Source organism: Anabas testudineus, chromosome 4 (assembly GCF_900324465.2).
Source record: "Anabas testudineus chromosome 4, fAnaTes1.2, whole genome shotgun sequence".
NCBI classification, from domain to species: Eukaryota; Metazoa; Chordata; class Actinopteri; order Anabantiformes; family Anabantidae; genus Anabas; species Anabas testudineus.
The window spans coordinates 12,845,222-12,873,145 of record NC_046613.1 but is presented as its reverse complement, the minus strand read 5'-3'; the positions used below and the strand labels follow the sequence as shown (position 1 = coordinate 12,873,145).

General features: G+C 40.7%; 1 protein-coding gene across 1 annotated transcript; it reads left to right on the top strand.

Annotated features, from left to right (window-relative positions):
- The first annotated feature begins 20 nt into the window (after positions 1 to 20).
- acbd6 (acyl-CoA binding domain containing 6) lies at positions 21 to 26,458 on the top strand. The gene is made up of 8 exons (XM_026345154.1): positions 21 to 507; positions 699 to 763; positions 1,102 to 1,198; positions 3,618 to 3,694; positions 7,198 to 7,303; positions 10,210 to 10,299; positions 23,660 to 23,690; positions 25,569 to 26,458. The coding sequence occupies exons 1-8, from the start codon at positions 229 to 231 to the stop codon at positions 25,721 to 25,723; spliced, it is 900 nt and encodes a 299-aa protein (XP_026200939.1). The 5' UTR covers positions 21 to 228; the 3' UTR covers positions 25,724 to 26,458.
- The last annotated feature ends 1,466 nt before the right edge of the window (positions 26,459 to 27,924 follow it).

Here is a 27,924-nt window from a genome sequence, read left to right as displayed (position 1 = left end):
GTCGGTGCTTTTAGTTGACAGTACCAGACGGACCTACGGGACAAACAAATCCGTCTGTAACGGATTCCCAACGATAACAGCTTAAAGAAACGAAATCGCTTCCTCGAAATACGTTACATATATTTACCAAGTGGCTACAGGTTATCAGTCAACTACTGTCCGTTTGATTTCTCACACGAGTCTTCGGTGTTTGTCTTGTCTGACGCTTCGCTACGAACAATAACAACAATGGCTTCTGGGTCGCCGTCGTCCTCTCCGGACACTGCGACTGGCTCAGGTACGGACCCTGCCCGGCCCGACACAGGGGAGCCGCTCGGTGGCGCAGGCTCAGACTCCGACTCGGACCTAGGTTTGACTAAATTCGATTGTAGCGCCATGGAAATGGGGGACCGGTTGGAGGGCGAGGACCTGGAGCGGGAGTTTGAGTCTGCAGCCGACCGTGTACGAGATCTGGTTCAGACAGCCAGCAGGGACCAACTGTTGTACCTGTACGCTCGCTACAAACAGGTGAGTGTCCGATGGAGTTAAATGGCATATTTAACCTGGACTGCCGGGCTGTGTTGCTTCAGATGAAAAAAAACATATAGTGAATACTCACAAATCTTAATGACTGAGGCCAAGAGTTGTATGTTTCAAGTTGGTGTTATTAGATTTTGTTTACCCTAAATCTGCTGAGTAATATGCACTCTTGTTCACAGGCAAAAGTGGGAAAGTGCAATACACCAAAGCCTGGCTTCTTTGATTTCGAAGGTCAGAGGAAATGGTATGTTGCCTTAACTTGGTGATGGGGTTTCAACAAATAGCAAAATTTTGGAGTGGCCAAAAAATTAGAAATACCTTACTATAATCCACTACCACTCATAAACAATATAGAATTATAACCTGGAAGACTGGAAAATTATAACCTTGTAAAACAGAACACAACAGAGCTGCTGTATTGGACAGCACTAGATTATTCAGATGTACCTAATAAAGTGGCTAGTGAGTGTATGTTAAACCTGCATAAAAAAAATAAAGCATTTTAGTCATTTTATCATTATCAAGTACAGTAATGTTCAACTATAAATTCAACTATAAATGAGAATTTTTATATCATTACAGGCAGGCCTGGAAGCAGCTTGGAGACATGGATCCAGAACAGGCAATGCAGGAGTACATTTCTTTGGTCAATGTGTTAGACCCTGAAGGCTGCACAAAGGTAATCATAGAGAGGTGAAAGTTGGGTTTTACATCTAAACTTAATTGTATAGTTCACTAACATATATATATATATATATATAGCCTAAACTATTTTATATACTCCTCAATCTCATAGCCTATAGATATTGAAAAATGTATCCAAATATATGAACACACCTGTTTTAAGATTAGCAAGGGAGAGCTTCATTCAAAATAAATTTTTGTTTTAACTTGGTCACATGATATATTTACTCTATGTGTTGACCTCAATCTGATGTTCTTAACAGTCGCTATTTCATCAAATCAGAAAGTGCTGTGTAAAAAAACTCCAGACTTCCACTATTAGTAATACCTGCTTGTGTGTCACATTCATTAACTTGGTACTTCATGTTTTATTTAAATGAGACTTTACATTGATATTAAATACTTACAAGGAGTATTTGACTCAGCACTGCTCAATGTGAGAAAGTGAGAAGAAAATAATCACAATACATAGAACATCTTATGTCATTTAGGATGCAGTGGAGTGTTTTGCCAGAAGAGGTCACTGTCACAGTGTCATTTTGTCCTAGGCATTCTGATGCTTTTTTTTATTCTGTATGTGTAGCATGAAGATTACATAGTCTTTTTCAATAGCTGACTTTTTGAGATATGAATAATGCAAAAAAAACTGTCATAGTGTGGCAGTTGAGATGTTCCTGTGGGTACAATGACATAAGAGAGTCTGTTTACATCTCCACACACCTCTGTGTTGTCATCCAACAGTGTCAGGAGACTTTGTTGCCATGGACAAACTGCCTTATGGGGCAACACAATAAACATTTAGTAACACCAGCTACTTTGTATAATGTATTTTGGTGGGAAGAAGATGATTATTATTAATATAAAACTATGGAAATGGTATGTGTAAGACAAGCCAATGGCTGTGCATAATTATAAACGAGAATCACTCTAAAAAGTGTCAATGCACCATTCTCAAAGGATGCTCAGAACCTGATGAACGATGAAGATTAGGTGTGAAAGTATTTATTTGTAGATTACATTTGTAAGCGTGATAAAGCTTAATGGCCTGACACTCATAGTTTTGTGATATTTAAAAGGTTTTTACAATAACGACACAAAAAATACTTATGTAAAAGCTTTACATGTGAGAGTGCAGATATTCACACAAGATAAACCTCTACATAGATATGTAGATTTCCTACACAAGTGTAATTAATTATCTAAGCAAGGGCATGTAATACTGTACAAGCACAGCTTGTTTTTTTGCACTTGAGCTGAAACACAAAGGAACGTATTTATGTGTACCTTAAAAAGCTTGTCATGGGTCATATTGTAGTGTGTCATTGTTCTTTACATTATCTGCTCTTCCTCTGGCTTCACTCGCTTCTTCAGCACTGCTCCTTTTCCTCTTTTCTCATTGTTCTCCATGTATACTACCTGATTGTTTTCTTTTTCAACCTCATCTCTCTTTTATTGCCCATATTCCTGCCCTTTCTTTGCTCTCCTTCCCTATTAATGCCATTTTAATGGTGTCACTGTCAACCGCATACCCAATCATGACACATTCTTTTCTTTTCCACCATGCTGTGGGGCAACTGCACAATGCCAAGAGAGAGAGCCCAGCAGACAGAACAGCAAATGCACAAATGCCCCTTGAAAAGAAGCTGATTGTATTAGAGTTAACAAAGTGCAATAGCACGGCGGCAGCTATTCTTTTGTAAGCACAGTTAAAATGGTGCAAGTCGGTGTGCATAGACAGAGAAGCAGAGAATAATAGCCAGAATTTGACCTCTGTTCCTATCTCAATTGTTGAGTAGACACTGGCTTTTTATTACATTATACTGCAGAGGAGCAGGGCCAGTGCATCAGCGAATATTCTGAGTTTCTGAAGTGAATTAGGTTGTCCCAAAAGTGCATGCACAGTTGTTTTGCTTCGCTTGTCATGTTCTCCTCCACTTTCCCCATTTTCTAAAATCAGATTTGTGTGGGTTCTTTTGTGAGTCAAGGTTGGTCAGTGAAGAATAAGGCTGGGTAATAAAGTCTTGGCTGAACAGAATGTAATAAGGAATTCCATGAAAACACAGGAGATTAACAAGAGTCACAAATTAAGACGCAATATATTTTATATTGTTCCCATGCTTGTAGTTGGTCATTTATTACCAATGAGGTCATGTCTAAAGCTACAGAGGCTTGTGTTGGACAATTACACATTTAGAACATCTCTGGAATGCATTGGATTTGTAAAGACTATAGGTGTATGGACTCCATACAGCAACACAAGCTGCAAAATCTAGCCAAACTTGACTAGGTTGGTGTTTGATGATATCTATCACTGAAGAAGTAGTTTAATAGTGACATCTATATTACAAATATCACATTTAAGTTTGGTTATAGTGGATATTGTTCTTTAATATGTGACTGTTTTCATTTGACAGGAAAGACGAGGAGCAGAAAGAAGAACAGGCTTTGGAGGGGCAGCAGTCAGCTCTCTGTATCAAGAGGAGACGATCAGGTATTTTCACAAGAAGTAGCACAAACTCGCACACATTCAGACATCCACACTTATGTTTTATAGAGTACACAGGGAAAGACTAGAATCTTATCCACATATATTTTTAGATGCTAAACCATTCCCAAATCACGAGACTTACCTTTTCCTCTGCTTGTGAATCACCATTTATTTAATGCTTCAGCCAAATCAGAGTCTGATATTATTAACCACTACCCTTAAAGCTTTATTTGAATATATTCAATAACAACGGTAACTGCAGTTAGGGCCCGGAGACGTCATACAGTTCTGATTATGTTAATGAAATATATTCTCCATTTACCTCTGCCTGGCAGACTTACTCAAGCTTAAAAAGCTCATCTTCATTTCAATAAAAAAAGAGCTCTTTTGGAGATGAAAATGAGATGTGTAAATCCTGCAGGTTTTGCTCCTAAATGGCTGTTTGTGATTAGTATGCACAGTCTTGAGAAGAGTATCCCCTTTTTTAATTACGTTAGGATTCAGGGGGCTAGTAGGGAGGAGGGTGATGAAGATGTGCCGGGTGCAGCTGAGAGAGTCAGGTACAGCAGGTTTCCCAGAATTATTCTCCTCTTGGTGATATCCAGTAGCAACAATGCCCCAAGGAAAAACCAGGAAGAGGAAGTAATTAACATGGCACATCCACACACCTATGCACATGTGGGCATGGCTAAACATACACTCACAGCTATATGTCGATGCAATTGCATCCGAATCCAAGCAGAACCTGCCAGAACTGTCACAGTCACTGCTCTGCTGCATTTCAATTTCCTTTCTCTCACACATGCACACAGACCAACTCCATATTAAACAGCTAAGCACCTGTTAACCAGATAGAGAGTTAATTGCATTGCTCACTGCTCATCTCGATTTCAGACTGTGTGTGTGTGTGTGTGTGTGTGTGTGTGTGTGTGGGTGTGTATTGACAAAAGTGGGATTGATTAGCAATATCCCTGTGCTACCGAGCTGATCAGTGTGTGATTGAGGACACTTTGAATGCTACATTTGTAATTCTCTCACTTACCTTGAAAAAGGATTCTGATAAACACTGGAGGCTTTGTTGTCTGGACACGTAGATAGAAGCCAAGGCTGAGTTATTTGAGTTCTCATTGTTTCTCGTACTTCCATGGAGTTCAGCCATGTTGAGAGTCCAGACCGGGATGCTGTAGGGGATGTGATGACAGATTGTGTGTGTGTGTGTGGGTGTGTGGGTGAGATGGATGGTGTGGCTGTGATGGTGATCAGTGAAGCTCAGGCCAGGTAGATGAGTGTTCTCCACCACTGTGGCCAGTTTAGCCTGATGGATGAAGGACATATCTGCCAGTACACCAGGCCGGACACACATGTGAGCTCACAATGCTCTTACACACATTCACACACATACAAAATACTTTGTTCACCCAGCTGTTGTGATGACAGAGTAGCCTGTGACCTTCCCAGCATGCACTGCAGTATTGTTGATGTCATGTCGTTAATGGGACCCACATTAATCATTTGTTTGTTTATACCCTCTGCGTCTGTGTTGCTTCATGTGTGCTCTCAGTACCTGCAGTACATGCAGGTGTTAGTTGTGTGTGTGTATATTTGTATGCGAGCTTATTTTAGTGATGGTGTACATTATATAATCTTACAGTTCATACTCTGGTGTGTGTGTGTGCGGACTTGTGCTTTATATAAGTGAGCATGTGTCACGTGCTCATCAGGCCAGCCTTGTCTGACCATCGGCGAAAGACTGATGAGCTGGCCTATTGATTAGTTGCCGGGGGAGACGGATGACGGCCACACATCAGGGACACTTGGGGTCACCACGGCCATCAGACAAGCATGTGGGTGTGGCCCAGCATGAAGATTCATGAATAAACATAGCGCTGGTAATCAGGAATATGTAAATGAATGTGCTCATACATAACCTGGCTGTGATAAAAAGTGTAATGAGTTATTCATAATTCATCACAGATTGATGAGGAGACACCATGGAGAGGGAGGCGGGGGGAACGAGGACTCGAGGAAAGAGAAAAGCATGTAGATAAAACGATGAAGAAAGGGAAGTACAGCAGTTCATTAAAGTACAAACACCAGATAAAACTTTGTCTGCAGCTTGTGTCAGTTTTGTAACTGGGGATGTAGCTGATTCAGCTGTGCTTGGAGTAAGGCCTTACATTGTAGAACACTGGGGGTCACTGGGACTGGTTGTGTGAAGAAACAAATGCAGACCTGTTTCTTTTAGTTTAATTAACTTGAAAATTTAAATAGTGGTAATAAATATTAAGATAAAAACGTTTGGGAAACATGGCAGATATCTGATTTGCCATGGTTCTTTTGGTTGGTTGCTTTTTGACGGTATGAAGCACGATGACAGCCCGTTTAGGACTTCCCTTTCTAAGTTTTATAACCTCAGTCACATCAAAATAGTAGATGATTGGCACAGTGATGTCATTGAACCCCTCACTGTGACCGTGTTCTCTCCACCAAAGTAAACCACATCCCCAGTCAATGTTGTTTAGGTGGAGCCAGGCGTGTGCTGTGAGGCTTGTAAGACCCACTGCAGCAGATCTAGCAGGCATCACAGACAGGAACTGGGGGATTTGGCCTTGGGGACGACTGACTTAGTGCGTGGGAGTGGCAAAGCAGCGGGTATGTGGGGTTCCTGTCACACAATAGAGCACTAAATTCAATTATGTGAATGGCCGGCATTGGTAAGCGGCAAGGAAAGGCGTAAAGCTCTAAATGAGATTTCGCCCTTTCTCTCCCCTCACCCAGCAGCCCTCCACTACCACTGCATCCTTCCTCCCTCCCAGCTCTCACTCCTGTCCCCAATGCCAGGAGGTGATTAGAGACACAGAGATATAATCAGAGGTGGGATGGTGCCGCTGTGTGTGGGTGTGTCGTATGCCAGTGTTCCCAAGGGACGAGGCACGTGTGGCTGCTGCTTGTGTGCGGTGTGAAAGTAGTTATGTCTGAATTATGTTATATCTGTGTGTTTTAATCACTAAATACCGGTGTAACATAGTATTTGCTATTCTAGATAACATAGACGCACAAATCAGTTAAAGGGTCAATTTACCCCAAATCACAAAAACACACATTTTCTCCACTGGTTTAGGGATTAATCAAATTTGGCTCCTGGTGCCAGCAGCATTGCAAAATTACTACTAATATTTTTAACACATCTGGATAATAGAATAAATCTGCTATTGATGGTTTTAATAGGGAGTATTTCTTCTATAAAATGTAGTTATTCAGCATTTGAATTTGACAAAGAAATATTGCTGCTCATTTATTAAAATCTAATTTTTCAAAGCTGTGAGCATCACAAATACAATTCTTCTTTAGCCAATTGTGTTGTGGAAGAAATGTCCCACAGACTGTAGATATTTTGCCAAGTAAAACCAAATCAAGGTCAACTCCTGATGATCCAAAAATAAATTTAACTGTATTTTTTTCCTTTCTTTTTCTTTTTTTTTTTTCTATTTTTGCATCACTCTCAGGGAAGAGGATAAGAACATCTTTGACTACTGCAGAGAAAATAACATCGACCACATCAGCAAGGCCATCAGCTCCCAGAAAGTGGACGTCAATACTAAAGACGAAGAGGTAACTACAAAACGCAGAGCCTAGAAATATGTCAAGTGAAACTGTACTGCTGGTATGTGACAGTTGCAATTTATAGTACTACTTGAATAGATTATTACCATGACAACACTGTACTATATTTATGGTAATGTAGGCAACAGGGGGCAGAAACAGAGTAGGGAAATCAACCTTTCACCACAGAATTCATATTCAGACCCCACAGCAGAAAGCATTTACCTTGCCGAAGTGTCATTTGGCAGTGACTAATTTCCTACCAGCTGCAAGGTGACCTGGGCTGTGACCCCCAGTGCATGAGGGCAGGCAAAAAAAAAATCGTATCATGAACAATGCAAGTCATTCAGCAACGGTGCATGCAGCTGTTTTTTGCATTTATTACATAATGATTTTGATGATCTGAAGCCACAAGCACACAGAAACCACTACTCAGGCTGAGATGCATAAATTGTGTGAACAGCTATTACCATCGCGAGGTGTTTTCTGGACTGACCCTTATATCTATTCATCTGTCCGTGATTCATTATCAGCCAGTCCAAATGGCTCATCCCCTGCCTCAGTTTCTCCACAGCCATTCTTCAGATAAGTAGGCAGTTGGCTGGTGGGTTCACAGTCAAAGGCCAGATGGTCGAGGGCCCACGGCAGCAGAGAAAGCTTTGTCTGTCCACTGCCATTGTTGTCGCCTGTTCACTAGCAGTGCACCTGGCTTAACAGCAGAGGGCAGTGGTGAAGTTTCACATCAAGATGCCTGATGTGGTTCTGCAGCTTAGGGAGAGAAAGACAGAAAGAGGTGCTGTCCCAGTAGACACCATGGGTCTATGTTGCCCATTTATATAAAAAAAACTGTTTAGATTGAGTGTGAAAGACTTTGAGAAGGAGAGTAGGACCTGCTAGGTTAATGAACTGATCCCATCATTCATGTAAATTCCACTTGTATAAATTCCACTTCTTTATGATAAGGTCATTACTGTGGGAAAAAGAAGACAAGTGGCAATGTCAGATTATTTTTTGTGTAAAATGTTTAAGTCCTAATCACCTGTGGAAGGCCTGACCACACTGTGCATTGTTTGGATAAAAAGGAAATAGATGTTCAATTTTTATTGCCTCCCAAAATAAAACAATAAAACACTTCACTGACCATTTCTAATGTAATAAAAATACATACATCATTATTTAAGTCTATTTTTAGTTTGTTTTTATTGGGAATAATAAATCTAGTGCTACATTATTTGACTGTGCTTCAGCGGATTAAACTAAAGATATATATTACAAGTATGCTACTTGCTAGAGCAGTTTCATATTTGCTGATCGTTGCCAGATGACAAACCAGCTCTTCCAGCTTCTCCACAGTTGGAGATGTGTCAGTAAAATGTACCTACAAAGTCTAAAGGACCGACTTGTCTTTTTCAATTTTTAATCCTCTTTTCAATATGTAAAATGAGACATTCAAGGTGCGATATAAGATATAGTTGGTGTATTAAACTGCATGTTAGCAGTCTTCAGATGTGGATGTGTTCATACTTTTTTGCATACTTTCCTACATTGCGGACGTATTGTTTGTCACTCAGACATACAAAACCGCAAGTGTTTGTCTTGAAACAGAGCCAGAGAGATGGCTTGAGATGGATAAAACAAAAGAGGTGGAAGAAACAGTGAGGTGTAAATATATCTTGCATTCATGTACAGTGTGTTTGGAGAGTAGCCTTCTTCACTGTTGATAGTCACTGGTAGTCTTTTATTATAGCTGTGTTTCTTTCTCTGACAGTCCGCAGAAGTTGGCCTAACTCTTCAAATGAAGAGAAGAGAGGCTTTTACTTTGAGTAGAGAGTACTTAACATTCATTACCAGTGGTTTACCTTCCTCCATATGTCTGTTTCAGCTCTGATGAGAAGAGACCTCTCGAATGCCCTTTCTTCTAAATACTCTTAACAACTCCGACTGCTCTAAATTATGTGTTCCCAACTTTGGATGTTGCACTTATTCCATTTGACATGTTCAGCCTTATTAATCACAGTAATACCATTGAAATCCACCTCGTATTGGGTTTGTGCAGTTTCCTTTTGGAAGCAGTAAACTTTGGTTAAAATGTGGCCAGCAGTTAGCGGCAACACACCTGCAAGAGAGCAGGAAGGAACGAGAGAGAGAAAGAGAGCGAGAGAGAGAGTAACGTATTGGTATTCTGGCCTGGCTCATAAGTATCCATTTTAACATGCAGCCACGGTGATCAATATGATTTAAGCAACAGAATTGGACTTGGAGAGTTTGCTTTACCTAATTGGCCTCACTGAAAAATGAGCTTGTGTGGTTTTATTAGAACAAGGATCTTAGACCTAGAGAGAGGATGGTGTGTACATGTGTGTGCAGATTATGTGTGTGTCTGTGTGGAATAGGGTAGGGGGCTGCTCTTGTTTTGTGTCCCATCAATCAAGTGTTGCAAACTGTATGCAGGTTTCTGTGATTTGTCCTGGAGCCCTTAGTCTGTGCCCGAACCACCTACTTTTCCCCCTGGCACACATACACATGAATACACACCCACACACAGCAATCCACATATCCTGTCACTCTGTCCGCGGGTCATTATAGAACTGAGATCCAGAGGCTCCAAGTTCTGAATAGTCGTGCATAATTTATTTTGTCTGGAAGCAAAGAAACTGTTAGAGTTCTGGTTAGCGTTGAGGCACAGGAGATTTAAGAGTGAGAGGCAGAGTGCCCTGCATATATTTGATATAACAGCTGAACAACATGCCATACTAAACGTATGTTTTTTACATCTTTCTACAATCTACAGTTTTGAGGTACGTGTACTGTACTGGAGTATTAACATGCAATGCTACTTTTACTTACTTTTACTTACTTTTACTTAATGTAGGAACACTTGTTACGAGTAATATCAAGGTCCATGCATTTCACAGGGTCGGGCTCTCCTGCACTGGGCCTGTGACAGAGGACACAAGGAGTTGGTGTCTTTACTACTGCAGCACAAAGCAGACATCAACGGACAGGTGAGCTGCACATCTGTCTCTGACTCACTGTTTGTTTTTTTTCTTTTCTAAAACATACTCGTCCATCCAGGGCTGACTGTTAACATGTGATTACTGTTTAAAGTTTGACAGACAGTTGGTGCTGTTGTCAGATTGTACCTAAAACTTCATTCAGTAGTTAAGTAAATATGTATTTTAAAACTTTTGTACTACTCTTGTTCTGAAATTGTATAACGACGAAATAGTTCACTTAAATCTACTGACTATAGAAATTCAGAAAACCTCGGTATTATCCAAGAAGTTTAACGGAAAAAAAAAAAACCTGGTTTGAAAAAATATGCTGTGCAGAACCAGAGCAGAGCTTCAGGTCTCTATTAAATTTGAACCATACCTTTCTATATTTGTATAAAACACTTCATTTGAGACCTATAGGGAAGTTATTTATTTATTTATTTTTGGTGGAAGGTAATTTTCATGCATTTGCATCACACACCATTTGCATCACACTCCTCAACACTGAGTGTTTGGTTGTGGATTAGCAGCGGATATCAATGTTGGAAACAGAATAAATACGGGTAGAGGTGAAGCGAACTTGGCAGGAGCCTTACGATTCCTGTAGCACTGTTCTGCACACATGCAGACCCAAGCCAAACAGTGACATCTCCAGCATCCCTATTGCCCTTCTCTTTTCTCTCGCTATCCCTTCCAGAAGGTCACCTTTAATTCACTTTGTGCCACAGACAAATCCCCCAGGGTTTTAGCAGACCGAGTTAGCTGGTAGCTAGCCCGCTGTTTAGCCTCACCAAGGTTTAGCTGCATCGAGGAGGCTTTAGCTTTGGCGGTAAGCTGGCTCAGCTGCACAATGTAGAAATTACTCCTCTTCACTGCCCAGTGGCACGACACAAGTGCAGTTTACCGGGCCCACAGATGCACACGGAGGCTTTAACTGTAAGGCCGAATCAATTGGAAGTAATCAGGCAAATTGTTTCACGTTGCACAACCCACATAATCAGGACATTTCACAAATGACTTTCTGTTTTGTGGTCATGCGTGCCCTCTTTTGTTTTGAATGCAGCAGGGAGGGGGTGGATTTGTGGCGAGCGGTTCATAAGTGACTTAACAGTGGGATAACTATGAAACACTTCACTGATGATTTAGAGCCATATCAAGATAATGACAGTCCAGGAGGATTGATGTATAGACAGGGGCTTTTGTAAGATGTAGCGTATTTATAGTCATGTATCTATCATTAAAATATAAACTGATTTCACCAGGTGCCAGGGGTTTTCAGCAAAGTATGTTTGGCTGCTAAACATAAATCATGTCAATCTTTTGAATAGCTGAAATTGAGCTGACTTTTAATTTATTTTCTGCACACTTTTTTTTTCTCAAATTGGAACACGCAGAAAGACGTAATGTGATGAGTAATGAGTGTTTTTAACGATTTGCACATTATGCTTGAAATTGTGCCTTATGGGGCAAATATGTGCACACAATAGATTGAAAAGCTAAAATGATTTTTTAGAGGCAAGATTTTGTAGCCAGTGAGAGAACAGACTTCACCTTAATTCATGCATTCAGGCCATGAGGACCTTTCCACCTGCCTGTCTCTCAGGTGTCAGAGGAAATCGGCTGTGGAGAAGCCTGAATATTAAAGAAAGTGGACCTCTGAAGCAGAGTTACTGGTAGCAGATTTATGAGGTGGCAAAGAGGTGGCTGAGAGAAAAATATTGTCAGCTAAATCATACCACTCTGTCTCAATGCCAAATTATCTCACTATGTAAAGCTTACAGAACGATATGCTTCTCATTAGAACTTGCTCGAACATCCTTTTGTACTTTTTTTCTTGGAGCCAAATCAATGAGGGGAGTAATGAAGGAGGAAAAGAAGGGAGGGAAAGTAACCATTGTATTTGCCCAAAGCTCCTGTCACACAAAATGAAGAGCATGTGAGGTTAGTGTGTGTGTGTGTTCATGAGAGGAACAGAGGAATGTTTGGGTTTGCAGGCTATTAGAGCGCCAGTAATCTCTCTTGACCTCTACCAACTGCCGAGCAACCAGTAAATAAAGATCAAACATGATTTATGCTTAATTTGTTGATTAAAAAGGGGAGGGGGACTTGCGAGTTAAAACAAAAAGTATTATTATTTGCTTGGCAGAGGAGGAAAATGGTTTGAAATTAATCAACTGATTGTTTTAGCGAATTGTTCCCAAACCCTAGTAACCTGCATTAGGACCTCGTTAGATAGTTAATCCTTGATGAAGTCGTTTAGGGACTACAATAGGTGTGGCGTGTGTTTGAATACACAGATCACAGCTCTGCCACCTGCTAACTGTAGATCAGATCCTGATGTTGGCACCGTTAACCTCCTCTTCCCATCTTCCTATCCTCACTGCTTACATGGGCCATAACAACCAGAGACAGTGTGGCAGGTAGCACAAACTGTGAGAAAAATGACAATAAAACCTCACTGAATGTTAATCAATTATTGGAAATTGAGGCTTAAACTGTTAAATTGCATGTACTAAACTGTGTTTACAAGTGTTAATGAGAAATTACCCTGGGGCCCTTCATCATCACATGAGTGAAATCAAATCCAACAAGTGCAAAGCTTCGTTTAAACAGTACAACCATAGGAAGATATCACTAGTAGGACTTGGGATTTGGGAAACTTCAGTACTTTTTTTTCATCTGACTAACAATTGAGTTTGACGTGTCATTAAATTTCTACCACTTTTGTAAGGACTTTTCGGAGGTCAAGAGTGAACGCCAGTCTAATTAACTTTGCTAATAGTATTCAAGAGAGTTCCTCTGTGGCTGCTTCATTTTAAGATAAAAAAATAAGAAGTTTGGAACATTTTGTTAGAACAATTCTTCAGTTTTAGGTGTTCAGTATAATTATTAAATAGCATTTATTACAAGTTACTGACTGAAGGTAGAATGACTCTACAGGAGATATTGGTGAATGGTTTTATTTATTATTTACTAATATTTGATGTCTCACATTAGATGTCTTGATGCATCTTGATAAAGGTTGGTGGCCTGTGTGGACACCAATGACAACAATAGAAACAAGATCAGGACTATATAGTATTGTTCTACATGCAATTAAGTCTACTAACTCTGTTAAGTTGTACTTACTTAGTATTCTGTTATATTATTTGTATTCTAGTTACTGTTGTACTAGTTTACTATAGTAATTAAACCAAAACAAAACAAGATATGTCGCAAATTGAGGTATCAACGTCATTAACAGTTCAAAAAGAAATAATAATACGTTGGAATAATCTAGTACCCTCCTTCTCACCTTGTCCCATTGTGCTCTATTGTAAACTGCCCAATGAAGGCAAAGTGTTCAAAATATCAAATTCATTCATTGAGACATTGACATAGATTTAATTCATTGAGAAACGAGGGCCCTCTCATGGTTTTAGGTTCTTTTTCTGTTCTACTTTTTGTATAACTAAAGGTTGTTTAGTGTTGTTTTATTAGTCCAGTGTGTGTGTGTGTGTGTGTGTGTGTGTCCACTCTCCCTGTGGTCATTCTCCATCCAGACACTGTAATCCCACACCGTCAGCTAAGCCTCAACCCGCGCACCAACTTTTGTTTTTCAGGTGGAAATCCTAAACCCCCCCTCTAACCCTCCCAACAAGCTTTTGTGTTGTTATAGAAATATGCATTCATAGAAAGCACATGTTTATTCCTGGACAACTGGAGTTAAGAAGTCAGGGTTTTTTGTTAAGAGATGCCGCAGACCACAACAAAGGTCAGAAATGGCCCAAAGTACATGTACACAATGTCTGACTTAGAGTGATTACTGAGAGTGGAGGTGACAGAGACAGGATTAGGCTGACAAAGAGGAAGGACAGGTGGGATGCAGGTTAACGCAACACAAACACAATGACAGGAAGGAAACATTGTCTCACATGCTTTTACTTGAGTCATTCCTGCATTTTTTTTCATCTACATGTCTCTCTTTCCCCTCTCCTCATCAGTCTCCCTCCCCCCCCAAGCTCCGGTCCCCTTCACTCCATCCCTCCCAGCCTCCGCCTCTACTTTGTATTAAAACAACATGATCCATGAGGAGGGGAGGGCGACTCGCAGCACCGCTAATTCTAATTAATCCAGCGTGGTAGCACGGCCACGGCAGGCCCCAAGCGCTCCCAGTCTATCAGATAGAAATTCATAACTTAATTGAGGTCAGAGCCTCGAGCCGGCTGAACAAAAGTCTCCAGCCAGGACCAGCTAAATCAATAGTAATAAATATCTGACTGGACCCCCTACAATTGGTGGCTAGAGAGCACACAACAAGTCTCATGCACATAGTCTCCATGTGAAGCCTGCAAGGAAATCAGAGGTGTGTATGTGTGTGTGTGTGTATGTGTGTGGTTCTGGGACTTTGAGACTGGCAGAGTGGTTTATTATTTTGAGTTTCTTTGCAACAGAGAGAGAGAAATACAGTGGCAAGAAAATGTATGAGAACCTTTTAGATATTTCATGATTTTCTGCATTAATTTGTCATAAAATGTGATCTGATCTTCATCTAAGTCGAGAGTATTAATAAATATAATGTCTTTGTAGAGAACAACCATAAAAACCTCATAGTGATAGTAAAAAAAGTATTGTAGTGGAATTAATTACTGGTTGACTCCCTTGGCAGCAATAGCCTCAATCAGGCTCTTCCTGTAGCTGTGGATCAGACCTGCACATCGTTCAGGAGAAATTTTAGTCCATTCAGTACTGCTTTAGCTCCGTCATATTCTTTGGATGTCTTTCCAAATAGTTCAATCGTAGTTTCGTCTGTCCTCAAAACTGCTGTTGAGGGTCAATGTGCTCTTGGGCAAACTTCAGGCGTTCAGCAATGTTCTTTTTAATAAGCAGCAGCTTCCTTCATGGTGTCCTGTCATAGACACCCTGCTAGTTCAATGTTTTATGTACTGTAGACTCAAGAACACAGATGTTAGCCGGTTTCAATGTTACCTTCAAATCTCTGGCTGTCACTCTGGGTTGTTTCTTTACCTCATTGATGAGTGTTTGTTGTGCTCTTGGAGTTATTTTAACTGGCTACCCACTCCTTGGTAGAGTAGGCACAGTCCCAAAGTGTCTCCATTTGTAGATTGTTAGTCTAACTGTAGACTGGTGAATTTCTAAAGTTTTTGACATCACTTTGTATTGTAACCCTTTCCAGCTTTTTGTAAATCATCAATTCTTGATCTTAGATCCTCTGAAAGCTCCTTTTGGCGAGGCGTGGCTCACATAAGCGTATTCTTCTTGTGCAGAGCAAATTCAGAAAGGCACATCATATTTGTTAATACTCTTGACTTAGTTGAATGTCAGATCCTGTTTTATGGCTAATTAATGAACCATGAAATTCCAAAACGTTCACATACTTTTTCTTGCCACTCTATCTACATCTGTAGATAAATGTGTATATGGCTGCCCTGTGACATAGTCTCACAGAGTATGAGCCCATTGATTTGATATTGAAGTGAGTGGTGTGGGAGGACTTGTAAACGGATAAACAGTTGATTTATCTACATAATGAAGTCCAACTGTGAATTCACCAATCGTTCAAAACTTCACTGATACATTCTGATATGAAGGAAGGAATATTGGTTTTGTATACATGTAAGTATGATATTAGCTAATTGTAGGGATTGGTGTAACTGTCAGCTTATAAGCAATAAGACACTGTCGTACTGAATGCTGAAGATACTGTATGTTTAAGGCGATTTAGTTTTTATCATTTTAACAAACATTTAAAATATAAAGTGTGTTTTATAAGATTATTCACTCATTGAGGTGAATCCAAACAGGGCTAGTAATCATTATCATTGTTATATATGTGTGTATATGTGGTTAACTTTTTGATTTTTCCTCAATGATTGCAGTGTGAGAAAGTTATAGAAAAGCTGTGAATATCTTACAGTTGAAGATATATATTATAAAATAAAATAAATTGACTTACATAAAAGGCTTAATAAGATGTTTTTCCACTGAGAATGGGGTGAAATATACACAAATACACAGGTTCCTGTCTTGAACAACTGTTGGAGCTCTATTGTAGCCATTGTTAGAGTTTTTTTGGTGAATCCTAGTTTGCAGTTGTAACACAGAATACTGAACCCTCTCATCTATGTCCTCTACTGTGGTGTCAAAAACTTGTGTGATCGAAATGGTAAACGCACACACACACACACACCGCGGTGGCTGATTGAAATTCTTTGGTGGAGGCATTATTACACGTTTGTATCCCGCCCCTTTCCCAGCACTGCCTCCTATAACAAATGGCTCAGTCAGTCCAGTCATAACAAATATCCACCAAGATTCGTCATAATTGTGTGTGTGTGTGTGTGCGCATGTGTGTTTGTGTGCATGTGTGTAATTGTGCAGCCTATCCTCCAGAATATATAGGGGTTTTTAGAAAGAAAAGGCAGCAAGGTGAGAAAGTAAAGAATAGGAATAGATAAAAAAAAAAAAAAAGAATAACATTAGAGAATAAAAAATATAGAGGGAGAGTGGAGCAGAGTAAACAAAGGTACAAAATAATGAACACGGGCTGATATAAACTTTTATACTACATTAATTTGTTTATGATTTTGAGATACTGTTTCTGTCATGCTATTTTTCCTTTTCACATCTCTGGTTTTAGGTAGTTTTTACAAACAATCAGCAACAATCAAGTTGCTTCAACTTGCGTAATATACAGTGTACCTTATTGTGATTAAACATCTTTTATATGTTTGTTTTAATTAACTGAATCAGCTAAAAGTAGACACTTCTTATTTGTCATTTTGCTTATTGGACTTATTGGACTGCAACTAATGGTTATTTTTATTATTTTTGCAGTACAAAATTCCTAAAGTAAAGAAATCTTTAGTTTAAAATGAGAGAAGATGGAAATCTATCTGCTGGGGAAGCTGAGGATGTTTGACATTTGGTAAATCTTTGCCTGCAGATGCTGCCATTGCTGTTCAGCAGCAGCACTTGTTAAGTGGATAGAGGAGAATCTGTCAGAAGTCAGAGCACCTTAGAAAGGTGTAATACACACACACACACAACACACGCATGACATTTTATACACCACAATGCAAGCTGCTCCTGCAGCATTCATATTTAGTACTTGCTGCACATTAGCTGGACCTGGCGAAATGAAAGCTGTTGTCGCTGTGTTAAAAGGACCTAAAGGACACAGATACAGTTATGAATCTATAATATAAGCACTCAGAAAAGAGCCGGTGACTTGACAGTAATAGTGCTGCCTAAAGAGCCATTCCAGCAGGTAACAGTCCTCTTTGCCATCATCAGCTGTTGTTTCTTTCTTATTGGCCACTCTCTCGGCCTTGCCTACACTCAACTATTTGATTTCCATCGTTCTTAACCATCCACATAAATTGTCAGGAGCATTAAAGCTGTCCTCGACCGCTTCAGACAGAGGGGGGAGAAGAGAGTGAGAGAGTGAGAGCTGGATACAGACAGTGAGGGGAGGGGACTGGGGTGAGGAGAGAGAATAAACAAAGTAAGTGTTTTGCCTTCCATCAGTCTCCCGCAGTACTCAGCTTTATGAGTCCCTTACTCCAAATGCCTCAGCTGCAGCCCCCACTGCTGGACCATTGATTTTCATATTACATTCTTTTATGTATTTATTTATTTCATATATTTCTTTTTAAACATCATCGATGAGCTGCGGGAGGACAGACAGGACCTCTGGCAATGTTAATTTTCAGCTTCAACCTTATCCTCCTCTCTGATGGCCTTAATGGAGGCTAAGGTGTCCCACGGGAACAAGCAAGCTTGACAACATGGGGAGGGAAGTGTGGCGGGGGAAAAAAGATGTTCCCGAAGAGGGCCTTGGAGGAGAAGAGAGAGGCTTCTTTTGTCATAAATAGAAAGAAACTTTTACACTAGCTCACATTAGTGGTGCCCTTTTATCTATAGGGGTTGTGTTGAGATGCATTACCTCTAGGATATACTGATGTTTTGGGCCTCCTCCAACTCAGCAGCAACTAACACAATAAATATAATCCCTGGCATGTTCCAGGACCCCTGTCAGCTCTGAATCAATGAGGGCTTCCCTCCCAAACTGCTGATGGCCGGTGTGAGGGAAAAGGGGATCACCTGGGCCCCTGAAGGACACTTCAGGAGGAGCTGTGAAGGGCAGTGGGTTTGTTGTTGCTAATTTGACCGTGGGTGTTAGTGCTCACATGCTGAGTGGCAAGGTTACCTCTCCCTGCTCAGAGAGGGGAGACCCAGGTTTAATTAGGGCTGGCCCTGGTCTCTTGATCCTGTTAACACTGGGACCTTCCTGGTGCTTGCACAGACATCAGGGGATAAACACGCACAAAACAATAAATGGGGAAACATCAGGAAAACAAATGTGCATACATATGTAACATCTTATCCCCACACACATCTTCACAAACACTACACCTGCTGATAAAGTACACGACTACGCAGATTTAGTTATACAGTGTGCACCAGCAAATCCCTCTTTAAAAACAATGAAACCATTTTATTCAAAAAAAAAAAAAACAAAAAAAAAACACCCCTTTTTGTATTTATGCTGTAGACTGTAGTCAGTTTCTTTGTCTATTCCTAATAGTGGTACTGTAATGCTGCAGCCTGCTTTAGAACTAGATTTTAGATTTGATTTTCAGGAAACCTACAGTACAGTTTTCTTTGTGACAAATACAAGAATTTGTGCACCAAAAAATCAGTTAGAGACTTGATGAAAGCTTTTTAGGGATCCAAGCACTTAGACTGGTGCTGAAACCTTTTTGTTTTTACTATATTATCGGTTAGTTCTTGTCTGATTATTACTCTCCTAAAAACTAGTAGACAGAAAACCCTAAAAACATCTAACACATCTTAGAGGTGGTAGTAAAATCTGTGAAATCCATAATAAACTTTATAAAAGTGAAATACTAGTCTGTGGTGTTACTGGTGCCTCAGTTGCTCTAGTGTTTTTTTACAGGATCCATCTTGCTCAGATTTGTGTTCTGCTTTCTGATTGATGGCACCTGCTCATCATAATGCTATCTGCTAGAATCTGCATGCCAATGATCCCAGTCGCTTATCGATTCACCCCTCATCTTCCCAACACAAATCCTTGAGACTGATCCACACACACACACATGCATCGCCTCTCTCCTCTGCTCTCCCTCCCCTGGCCATAGTCATTATAAAAGTCAGCAGCTGCTGCATGCATTGATCATAAATCATAATTGCTTGTCCATTTTTCCCCACTTGTTTAATGTTGCTGTCAGGGGCAGCAGGAGGGAGAAAAGGGGGAGGCGGGGAAAGGAAGAGACGAAGAAAAGCCCAAAGAAAGTTTAGTGAGACACAGAAAGATGAGAAAGAAAAGAAGAGATGACTGAGAAATGGAAAAGTAAAGGAATAAGATATTAGACAGGGAAAAAAAGTATGTGATGGTGAGGAGAAAAATTAGATGTGGCAAAACGGTAAGGTAAAACAAAAGCACGTGAGAGAGTCATTGAACGCATGATTTTATTTTTAAGATGAAAAGACGGCACCTTTAAACATTATTCAACTTTACAGGCTTCTACTAAATGTTTTCTAGTGTCCATTAGAGGAACTTCAGTTAAAGACAACTCACCATTCAGCTTTAGTGGCTGCAACTTCAGAGAAACATCGGGACATCGTGAAGCCCTATCTGTGCTCATGTTATGAGATTGAAACCCTGTTCCTGCTTTGTAACGTAGCTGTGATGACTGGCAGTCATCTTGGCTAAGGTCTAGTTGGGTCCAGTAATTATACTAATGTCTCAAAATGATTGTAGTAGTAATTTATTACTAGGAAATGTTCAGGTGTGGCATCTTGTCCATGGGGATGGCTACATAAACACTCCACAGCTGGTGGTGGATTTGCCAGACCAACAAACAGAATGAAATGCAGAAGGACTGAAACCGAGTTTCAAGCAGACACAGACTCCTCTGACCTCTGCATCCTATTTTCATCCCTGACTGAGTGAAGTTTCTGCCTTTGAGATGTCCTTGATGCCTCCACTTAATACTGGTGTAAACAGCTTGGGTTGAACATATGGACTGTCCTTGTCCCGTTGTGAACACAACATCTATGACAGTCCTTTGTGTGTTCACCTGCAGATAAACGGACATAAAGGCAGGGGTTTTATTTGGTTGGCCTCAGTCTGAGTTTGAGTCTGGACAATCCCGCACTCTATTTTATGATAATCTGACTTGGAGAAAGCTTCAGGGAGTCGATCTCCTTTTGATATACCAGAGGGTATCTTTGCACACCAATGAATACACACAATCATTTGGTCTGCGGCTCCGTTTCTCTCTTTCTTTGGATCAATTTCAGACTAGTTACAATATTAGTTTTTAGTCTGGTAAGGGATATAGCTAAAGAAACAAGACTGTGCCATATATCCTTGATGCTTGATTCATCTGTTTCTCTTTCATCCATCTTGCTTCACATCGTTTGTGTGATAGAAATGATAGATTGGCGTGACTTAAATTCAGCAAAACTGCAATTGTACTAATAGACCAATCCCTATCCATGCTTCTCCTAAGCATATTGCTCCACCCCATTAGGGTGATACACTACACAGTGCTGCATTTCTGCTGCTGGTATTGTGCAAGCAGCTGCTTTATTGAGCACTCTGCTGACATCCAGCCAGCATTTCTGCACTGCAAGGGAAAACTTTGGATGACATGTAAAAGCAGGGGTTTTGTGCGACATGCCTTCATAATGGGATGGGAACAGGGGTGCACCAACGGAGGGAGGAGGGGTGCTACAGCAACTGACTGCAGGTATGGAGGTGGAGGGGCGGGAAGGTGGGGAGGGTTGAGGAGTGTCTCTTCCAGGCTGCTTCCAAAGCAAATGGAAGACAATCCAATTTCCTGTGATTCCATCAAGCCTCCGTCCTGGATCCAGGGGCATTAGGGAATGCTGAGAGGACAGGCCGGTGACCCCTTGCTTGAACATGCAAGAAGCATAAACGCTTTGCACAAACACAGGCCTGCTCAACGTGCTTTCACGCAACACAACACTTTTTGAATTCTCTTTTTGCTGTCTCTGCAGCTAATGATTATTTTTACTATTGTCAATAATTATTAGTTATTTTCTTGGATCATCGTCATCAGAAAAATGTCCTGAAAAAGTTCAGCATTTGTATGTTGGACATTTTTGCATTAAAATTATTAATTAGCAAGCTAATTCAATAATTTAATTAATTATTTTAGCTCTAGTCTCTCTTCTCTCTAACTATCTGAATTATCTGACACGTATTCTTGCCCTTGTATGTGTTTTAAACTATGGAAGCAATAATAATAAAAAATAATGAAAAATTGTGTTCCTGAATACCAATAAATACCATTAACTGTAATGTCTACTAACTTTGAAAAACCTTTTGCGAATTTAATTTCAGGAAATCATTAATAGTCAAATTCAAAAAGTGGAATTTCAAAAACCTTATTTTGCAGCATGTGTTTATTTTAGGGTTCTTAAATTCATGTAAGTATTATTAAAAAAATATATATTCAAGTTTCTGTATTTCAGTAAGATCAATTTTAGAAATAAAAATTCAAGTCAAATCACAAACTGGTTGCGTACATGCTAAAATAGAAAGACTACTTTCTAAACACTTGGGACAAAAATTCTACTATGAATGCAATCAAGTGCAGATCGACACACACTTCAATTATTTGAATACACTATATACTTTACTTGAATCCAGCCTCTGTATAAACCCCTGTCACTGTCCCATTGTTTAGAGGCTTTGAGTTTTATGGAAGAGAATCCATAAATTGAGAATTTGACAGATTTTTTACTGTTTGTCAAATCTTACCTTCAACCAGTTCAATGTATCTGGACGTGTCAATTTTGACACAGTTCTTCTCACTATGAGAGACGAGCACAGTTTCTGTAGCACAACACAGGTTACGTTTTGACTTGCAGGCAGTCAGCATTGTTGTCTCGGGTTAACTATGGCACACTTCCCACACTGGTGGTGATTTACATCTGTGCTCTGTGATCCACCCAGAGGGAATAGAAAGCTCTAATCCAATCAGCAGGTCCCTGAAGTGCTGCCCTGAGAGTGAGGGAGAGAGAGGGAGACAACAATAGGATCACTCTGCACTGGGCCCAGCCAGAGAGGGAAGGAGGAGAGGGCAAAGAGAAGGAGGGATGAAAGTAAAGAGATTCAGATTGAAGAGAGGACTGAACGGAGAAGAGCGAGAAAGGTGGCTGTGGTAATGAAAGGAGAAAGAAGAGAAAAGAGAGCAGTCACTGGAAAAAGAGGTGATCGTGGGTGAGGTAGTGAAAGAAAAGAGATGAGGGAGGTGTGGTTGGAGGAAGAGAGGTGAGATGACACAGAAGAGGAAGGACATGGAAGTAACCAAAACAGGAAGGTGCACAAGAGGATCTGCTCTTAAGGGCAAATGTGGAAAGACTAATGAATAATTTCACCGTAACAGTTTTGGTAATTTTGAAGTATTTCCACTGCAGTGACATTTTACAGCACAGAAGGAAATGTCACAGCGCCCACTGGCTTTTAATCTGCGCTGAGCATTTGAAACCGTTGTACTTGGCCCAAAAGCTGCTCTTGTTCTAAGACTGGAGACAACAGTTTGACCATTTATCATCATTATGAGGTGCAAAAGGCAGAGTAGAGCAGTGATTAAGAGTTGAATCTCCTGTTTGAGGATGCCTGTCAAATGTTGTCTTAGCACATACCCCCACATTCCCATCCATGTCCCCAGGTTAGCAGTTCTTACATGAATTATATCTCTGCTATTGACCCCAAGTATCATTTTTACTGTTCACACAGACACATGTGGAGATGCACATACACTAGAGACCACCCTCTGACACTGACACTTATCTCCTTTGTCCCTGAGCTTTTGTGTGTCAGGGTCATACAGTACAGCGTTCCTGGTTAATTAATTTAAAGGAAAATCTTTTTATATTCTTCTCACTGTCAACAAATCAAAAGAAAAGACCAAACCAGCAGATTAATCCCACCAAGTACAGTGAATGTTGGTCTGATTTCAGGTGATCAGATATGGTGGAAGGAGCTAGTAGCTCGTTTTAGGTTGATCAGAGCTGGACGTCACCTGCAGGTTGAAAGGTTTGATTTGCAGGTCACGTGTTTCTCCAATCAATATCTCATCTTTTCATGATCCCCCTTCAGTACAATGAAAACATGGCACCCACACTTAGGAGGTAATTGGTATTCTGGCAGCTGAAAGTTTTTGTGTTGACTCTTGGGAAGTTCAATCTAATGCTGGCATGGTGTGTTTTATTTCTGATGTTATTCTTAGAATTTGCACTCTGGAGTATTTAATTTTACCCCAGTCACAGGTCTGTTGAATTAAAGACTTGTTTTTGCCTTTTACAGGATAATGAAGGACAGACAGCGCTACATTATGGTAAGGAGGCCTCTCATATTAATCTCTGCAGTCCAAAATGTTGTATACTCACTTTCAAAATGGCAGAATTAATTTACTTTTTTCTGCTATAAAGCTTTTTGTAAGTGTGTGTCTATTTTTCAAATGGCGGATATTTCATTTTCAAACAAAACTCTTCACATTTATCGTACACTGACATCATTAAGTTGTTGGCATGCACACTCTCTTCATACACAGCAGCTTGTTTTATGTACACACTCCCTGTTTGCCCAGATTCATTTCAAATTTGTCATTTCCCCCTCCCCTTTCTCTCTCTCTCTCTCTCTTTCTCTCTCTCTCTCTCTCTCTCTCTCTCTCTCTCTTACATTCCTCATCTTTACTTTCTACAGTTGTTCTCTCCCCCCATTTCTCTCATTCCTCTCTGTTGAATCCAGTGGGTGCATATGTGTATGTCCTTTAGTGTGAGTGTGTGTGTAATAATCCCCTGGCCTCCCAGAGGAAATCAGCAGTGGTCCTTAGACTCCCCTGACCCTCTCATGCCCCAGCACGCATGTCCCTGAGGGGTGGTTCCCCTGTCCTATGAGCCTATGTATGTTTGTTTATTTGTGTGTGTGTGTGTGTGTGTGTGTGTGTGGCTGCACCATCTGTTCCCCAAGCCTGGTGGCGTTAGAATGGGCATGTCGCATCACCCACTGGAGATCTGCACACGCACAAACACACATAAGCACTCACCAGAGGAAGGCCCAAAGATGGGGCATAAAAAGATGACTAATAAACATAAGCGATGAACTCCGAGAGACAAATAGCAGAGAATGAAAATTCATTCCCACCTCTCTTTGCACAGGGCCACAGTGGCTGGCAAGTGATTAATTGAGGGTTTACTGCTCACTATAAATTGTTCTACTCCTCCACGGCTCCCCTGAGATCCAGCCACTTTTTACAGCTCAAGGCCCAGGCGAGACACCCGCCGCCACGTGTGCACACACACACACACACATACACACACACACACTGCTGGCTAAATAAAACACTGTTTAGAGCAACAAGAGGAGGACTGCAAACATGGCTGAAAAAATAAGCCAAGATTTGTTAGTTTGATTTGGCTGAAAGGTAAGTGATTCCTGTGGATACTACACATAGACACAATTCAAGCGTGCACACACACACACACATACACACACACTCTCTCTCAGCCCGTCAGCCCAGAGCTGGAGGTTAAAGGGCCTCTGTCAGTCACCGCGGCAGCTGACATCAGCAATCATGGCGTAGCACCGAGTTTGCTCTTTAAAAGGAGTGAGGGGTTGATGCCGACAGAGAAGAGCACTCAGAACAGCAGAGGAAGAGAGGGGGGGAGGAGGGGGGTGCCAGAGGGGTGAGAGGTGCATCAGGAAAGCAGAGACACACTAACTGGGTTAAGAAAGTGCAAGCCTCCTCTCTCCTCCCCCCTGTCCAGAGAGGGGGAAGACCCTTTTAGTGGGACACAAGTTGCCAGTCGGGCAGAAATTAAGTGTATGAGGACAACATAGGTCCAGTGGCAGTCCCGGGCCTGTAGTTGGACTTTTAATTAACTATACAAAATGTAATATTATACAGTTTATAGAGCAAAGAGGGACGCAGATTTACTCAGTAACAATTTGAAATGAACTAGAGTTTTCCATCAAAGTCTCATTTATGACATTTTTCAGCCACTTTAACTTTTTTGGTTTTCACACCTTCAGTAACTTCACCTGGACGACTGAGAGTCTTCACCCACATATTTAACACCTTCAGTGCAAGAAGTCAACATTTCACTCAAAACTACACGCTACTGTGACTTTGTGATATCACAAAAGAAAAAATGAGCCACCATTTGTTGTATTCCTTTCCTCCTAACTTGTCCTATATTTTCTCTTTTCGTAGCATCAGCATGCGAATTTGCCGACATAGTGGAGCTCCTGCTGAACGCTGGAGCTGATCCTTCCATCAAAGACATCGAGGGCTCTCTCCCCGAGGAGGTTACTGATTCCAGTGCCATCTCCTCTCTTCTGCGTCAATACACTGCTCCAAAAGGCTAGATAAACCCACTTACCACCACCCGGTCGCCACCCCTGTCCCAGTCTCATCTCTCGTCCACTCATTTGCCCGACGTCACCACCATCGTTCCTTCATCCTTGAAGAGACTCTGTTCACCCCAGAAGCTAGTACACACGGTTTGCAGAAGTTGTATTTCATTGAATTTCCAAATACTTGGGGTGAGTTTGATTACAGTGGCTTGGGTTTTTTACGTTAAGGGTTTTAAACATTGTTCCACTTCCACTGGATAAGACATGTAAAATGAAACCCACCACATGTATTTTAAATCATCTAAATATTGTATAATCTGCCCAGTAGTTGGGTGATGATAACGGTTACTGTGAAATAATAGAGATCTGTCAGCTGTTGGAGACTTTGCTGGACTGAGGTAGCTCTATCTTAAATATCTCCTGTTGTGTAAGACCTGCCAATATCGTACCTCATAGAGAGGCATTGCTTATAGTCAGTAATAGAAGGACTTGTCAGGGATTAACATCATTTCCATCCACTTCTTTTATCTAGAAACGGTCTAAAATTCATGAATGTTACCATATCACAATATTCATCATTATAATGGTTAGGTTTTTTACATATCACCCAACTCCTACTGCCCAGGTCTGACAAAGACCATCTCACCATTTACATTATTGGATATTTGTTTATGATTCAGTTGTGAACTTTCCAAAGAATGCTTTAATCATTTGACATCTGTCAATATTAAAATCTTTAAAGAATCAGTTTTCTGTGACTTTCTGTTATAAAATCGTTTTCACATTATATTTTAAACAAACATAGTCAAGTTGTATCTTCCAGCTGCTTTTATTGAGTTTAGCATCAAGTCAGTTAAACTTCTGGGATGTTAACCTGGTCAGTCGAGTAGCATAGTTGAGGTAATTAATTAATAAGTTGTTAATCTGTTTCCGCTGCTTTGGTGTAGATGACATTAACTACAGGTGAACTAGAGGGGGAACAATGAGACGACCCCCAAACAGGAATGGTTTTACAGGTGGAGGACACTGACATGACTCATCTTTTCCAACAATTTCTAACTAGTTTTACATTTGGCTAGTGTCAGTGTCACTATTGGTAGCATGAGGCAATACCTGGACCCTACAGAGGTTGAACAATCAGTCCCACTCCTCCAGGATGTCACATCAGTATGTACCTTTGTCAGTAGGTTTGCTGTGTCTCAGCCACAGTCTTAAAAGCACAGGATAGATTTCAGGAGACAGACAGTTACTCTATGAGAGCTCGACAGGGGCGAAAAAGGTCCTTAACCCTCACTACCCGGCATCGTTTAGCATGTTTTGGAAATCTGATGTGTTTGCTAAGTGTTACTTTAATTTTCTGAGCAGTGTATTAATGTATTTACCCTTATAAGATATCTATGTAAGTGAATATTTACATGTAAATGCATACACAGGACCTTTTAATTGAATATTATTCCAATGTGTTTCTGATATCAAAGCATGTTCGATACATGCAGCAGCTCGGCTCTCTACAGATGAGCTCTGTACTATTATGTCATACAGTATGGGTGAGGTCTGGATGTTCTCCAAAATAAAAAACATGGTTGGAGTGCAAATCTGCTTTACTCATCCTCAAGCTCCTCTGATCAGCACATTCTCTCTCCACACACACACACACACACACACACAGATACTGTATACTCCACCAGATGAGAATACACTAAATCTGGATCCTGGTTCTTAGCTACAGCTTCATGAAGATGTACGTTTTATACTCAACAGTGTAAAGCTTAATCCCTTCCTCTTTAACGCGCTGCTTTGCTCCACGCCTGCTCTCATTCCCCCAATAGAAATCTGCCGTGACATGAGGCGTTAGATAACTGTCTCAACATGTCTGGTTTTAACCCGTCAGTCACTCACAGATCTATGACAGCAGTAGATGGTCTATCCAGCATTGGTAGTCATCACCAGGGGCACCACTTCAGAGTCAATTTTTGTCTTGTCAGCTGTTGTACAGTGTCGTGGTGCATTAAGATGCAAGTCGGCTGTGCTATACATGAAGTGAATTAAAATCTCTCCACATGACGTCTACGTCTGCAGCCGTGCTTCACAAATCAGATGAGAGAAGAGGGACGTTTTGGTTCCAACAAAAATGATCAGTCACAGTTAAAATCTCCAGCCACAGAGACTTCCTCCAGTGAAACTTTCTGCATCTCCTAATGAATTTTGAAGAT

What these genes read in the sequence shown, in the direction of transcription:
- acbd6 (XM_026345154.1), top strand. Translation starts at nt 229, where the DNA reads ATGGCTTCTGGGTCGCCGTCGTCCTCTCCGGACACTGCGACTGGCTCA. An exon ending in AAGCAGACATCAACGGACAG is followed by an intron (nt 10,300 to 23,659) that starts GTGAGCTGCACA and finishes TGCCTTTTACAG; the next exon opens with GATAATGAAGGACAGACAGC. An exon ending in ACAGACAGCGCTACATTATG is followed by an intron (nt 23,691 to 25,568) that starts GTAAGGAGGCCT and finishes CTCTTTTCGTAG; the next exon opens with CATCAGCATGCGAATTTGCC.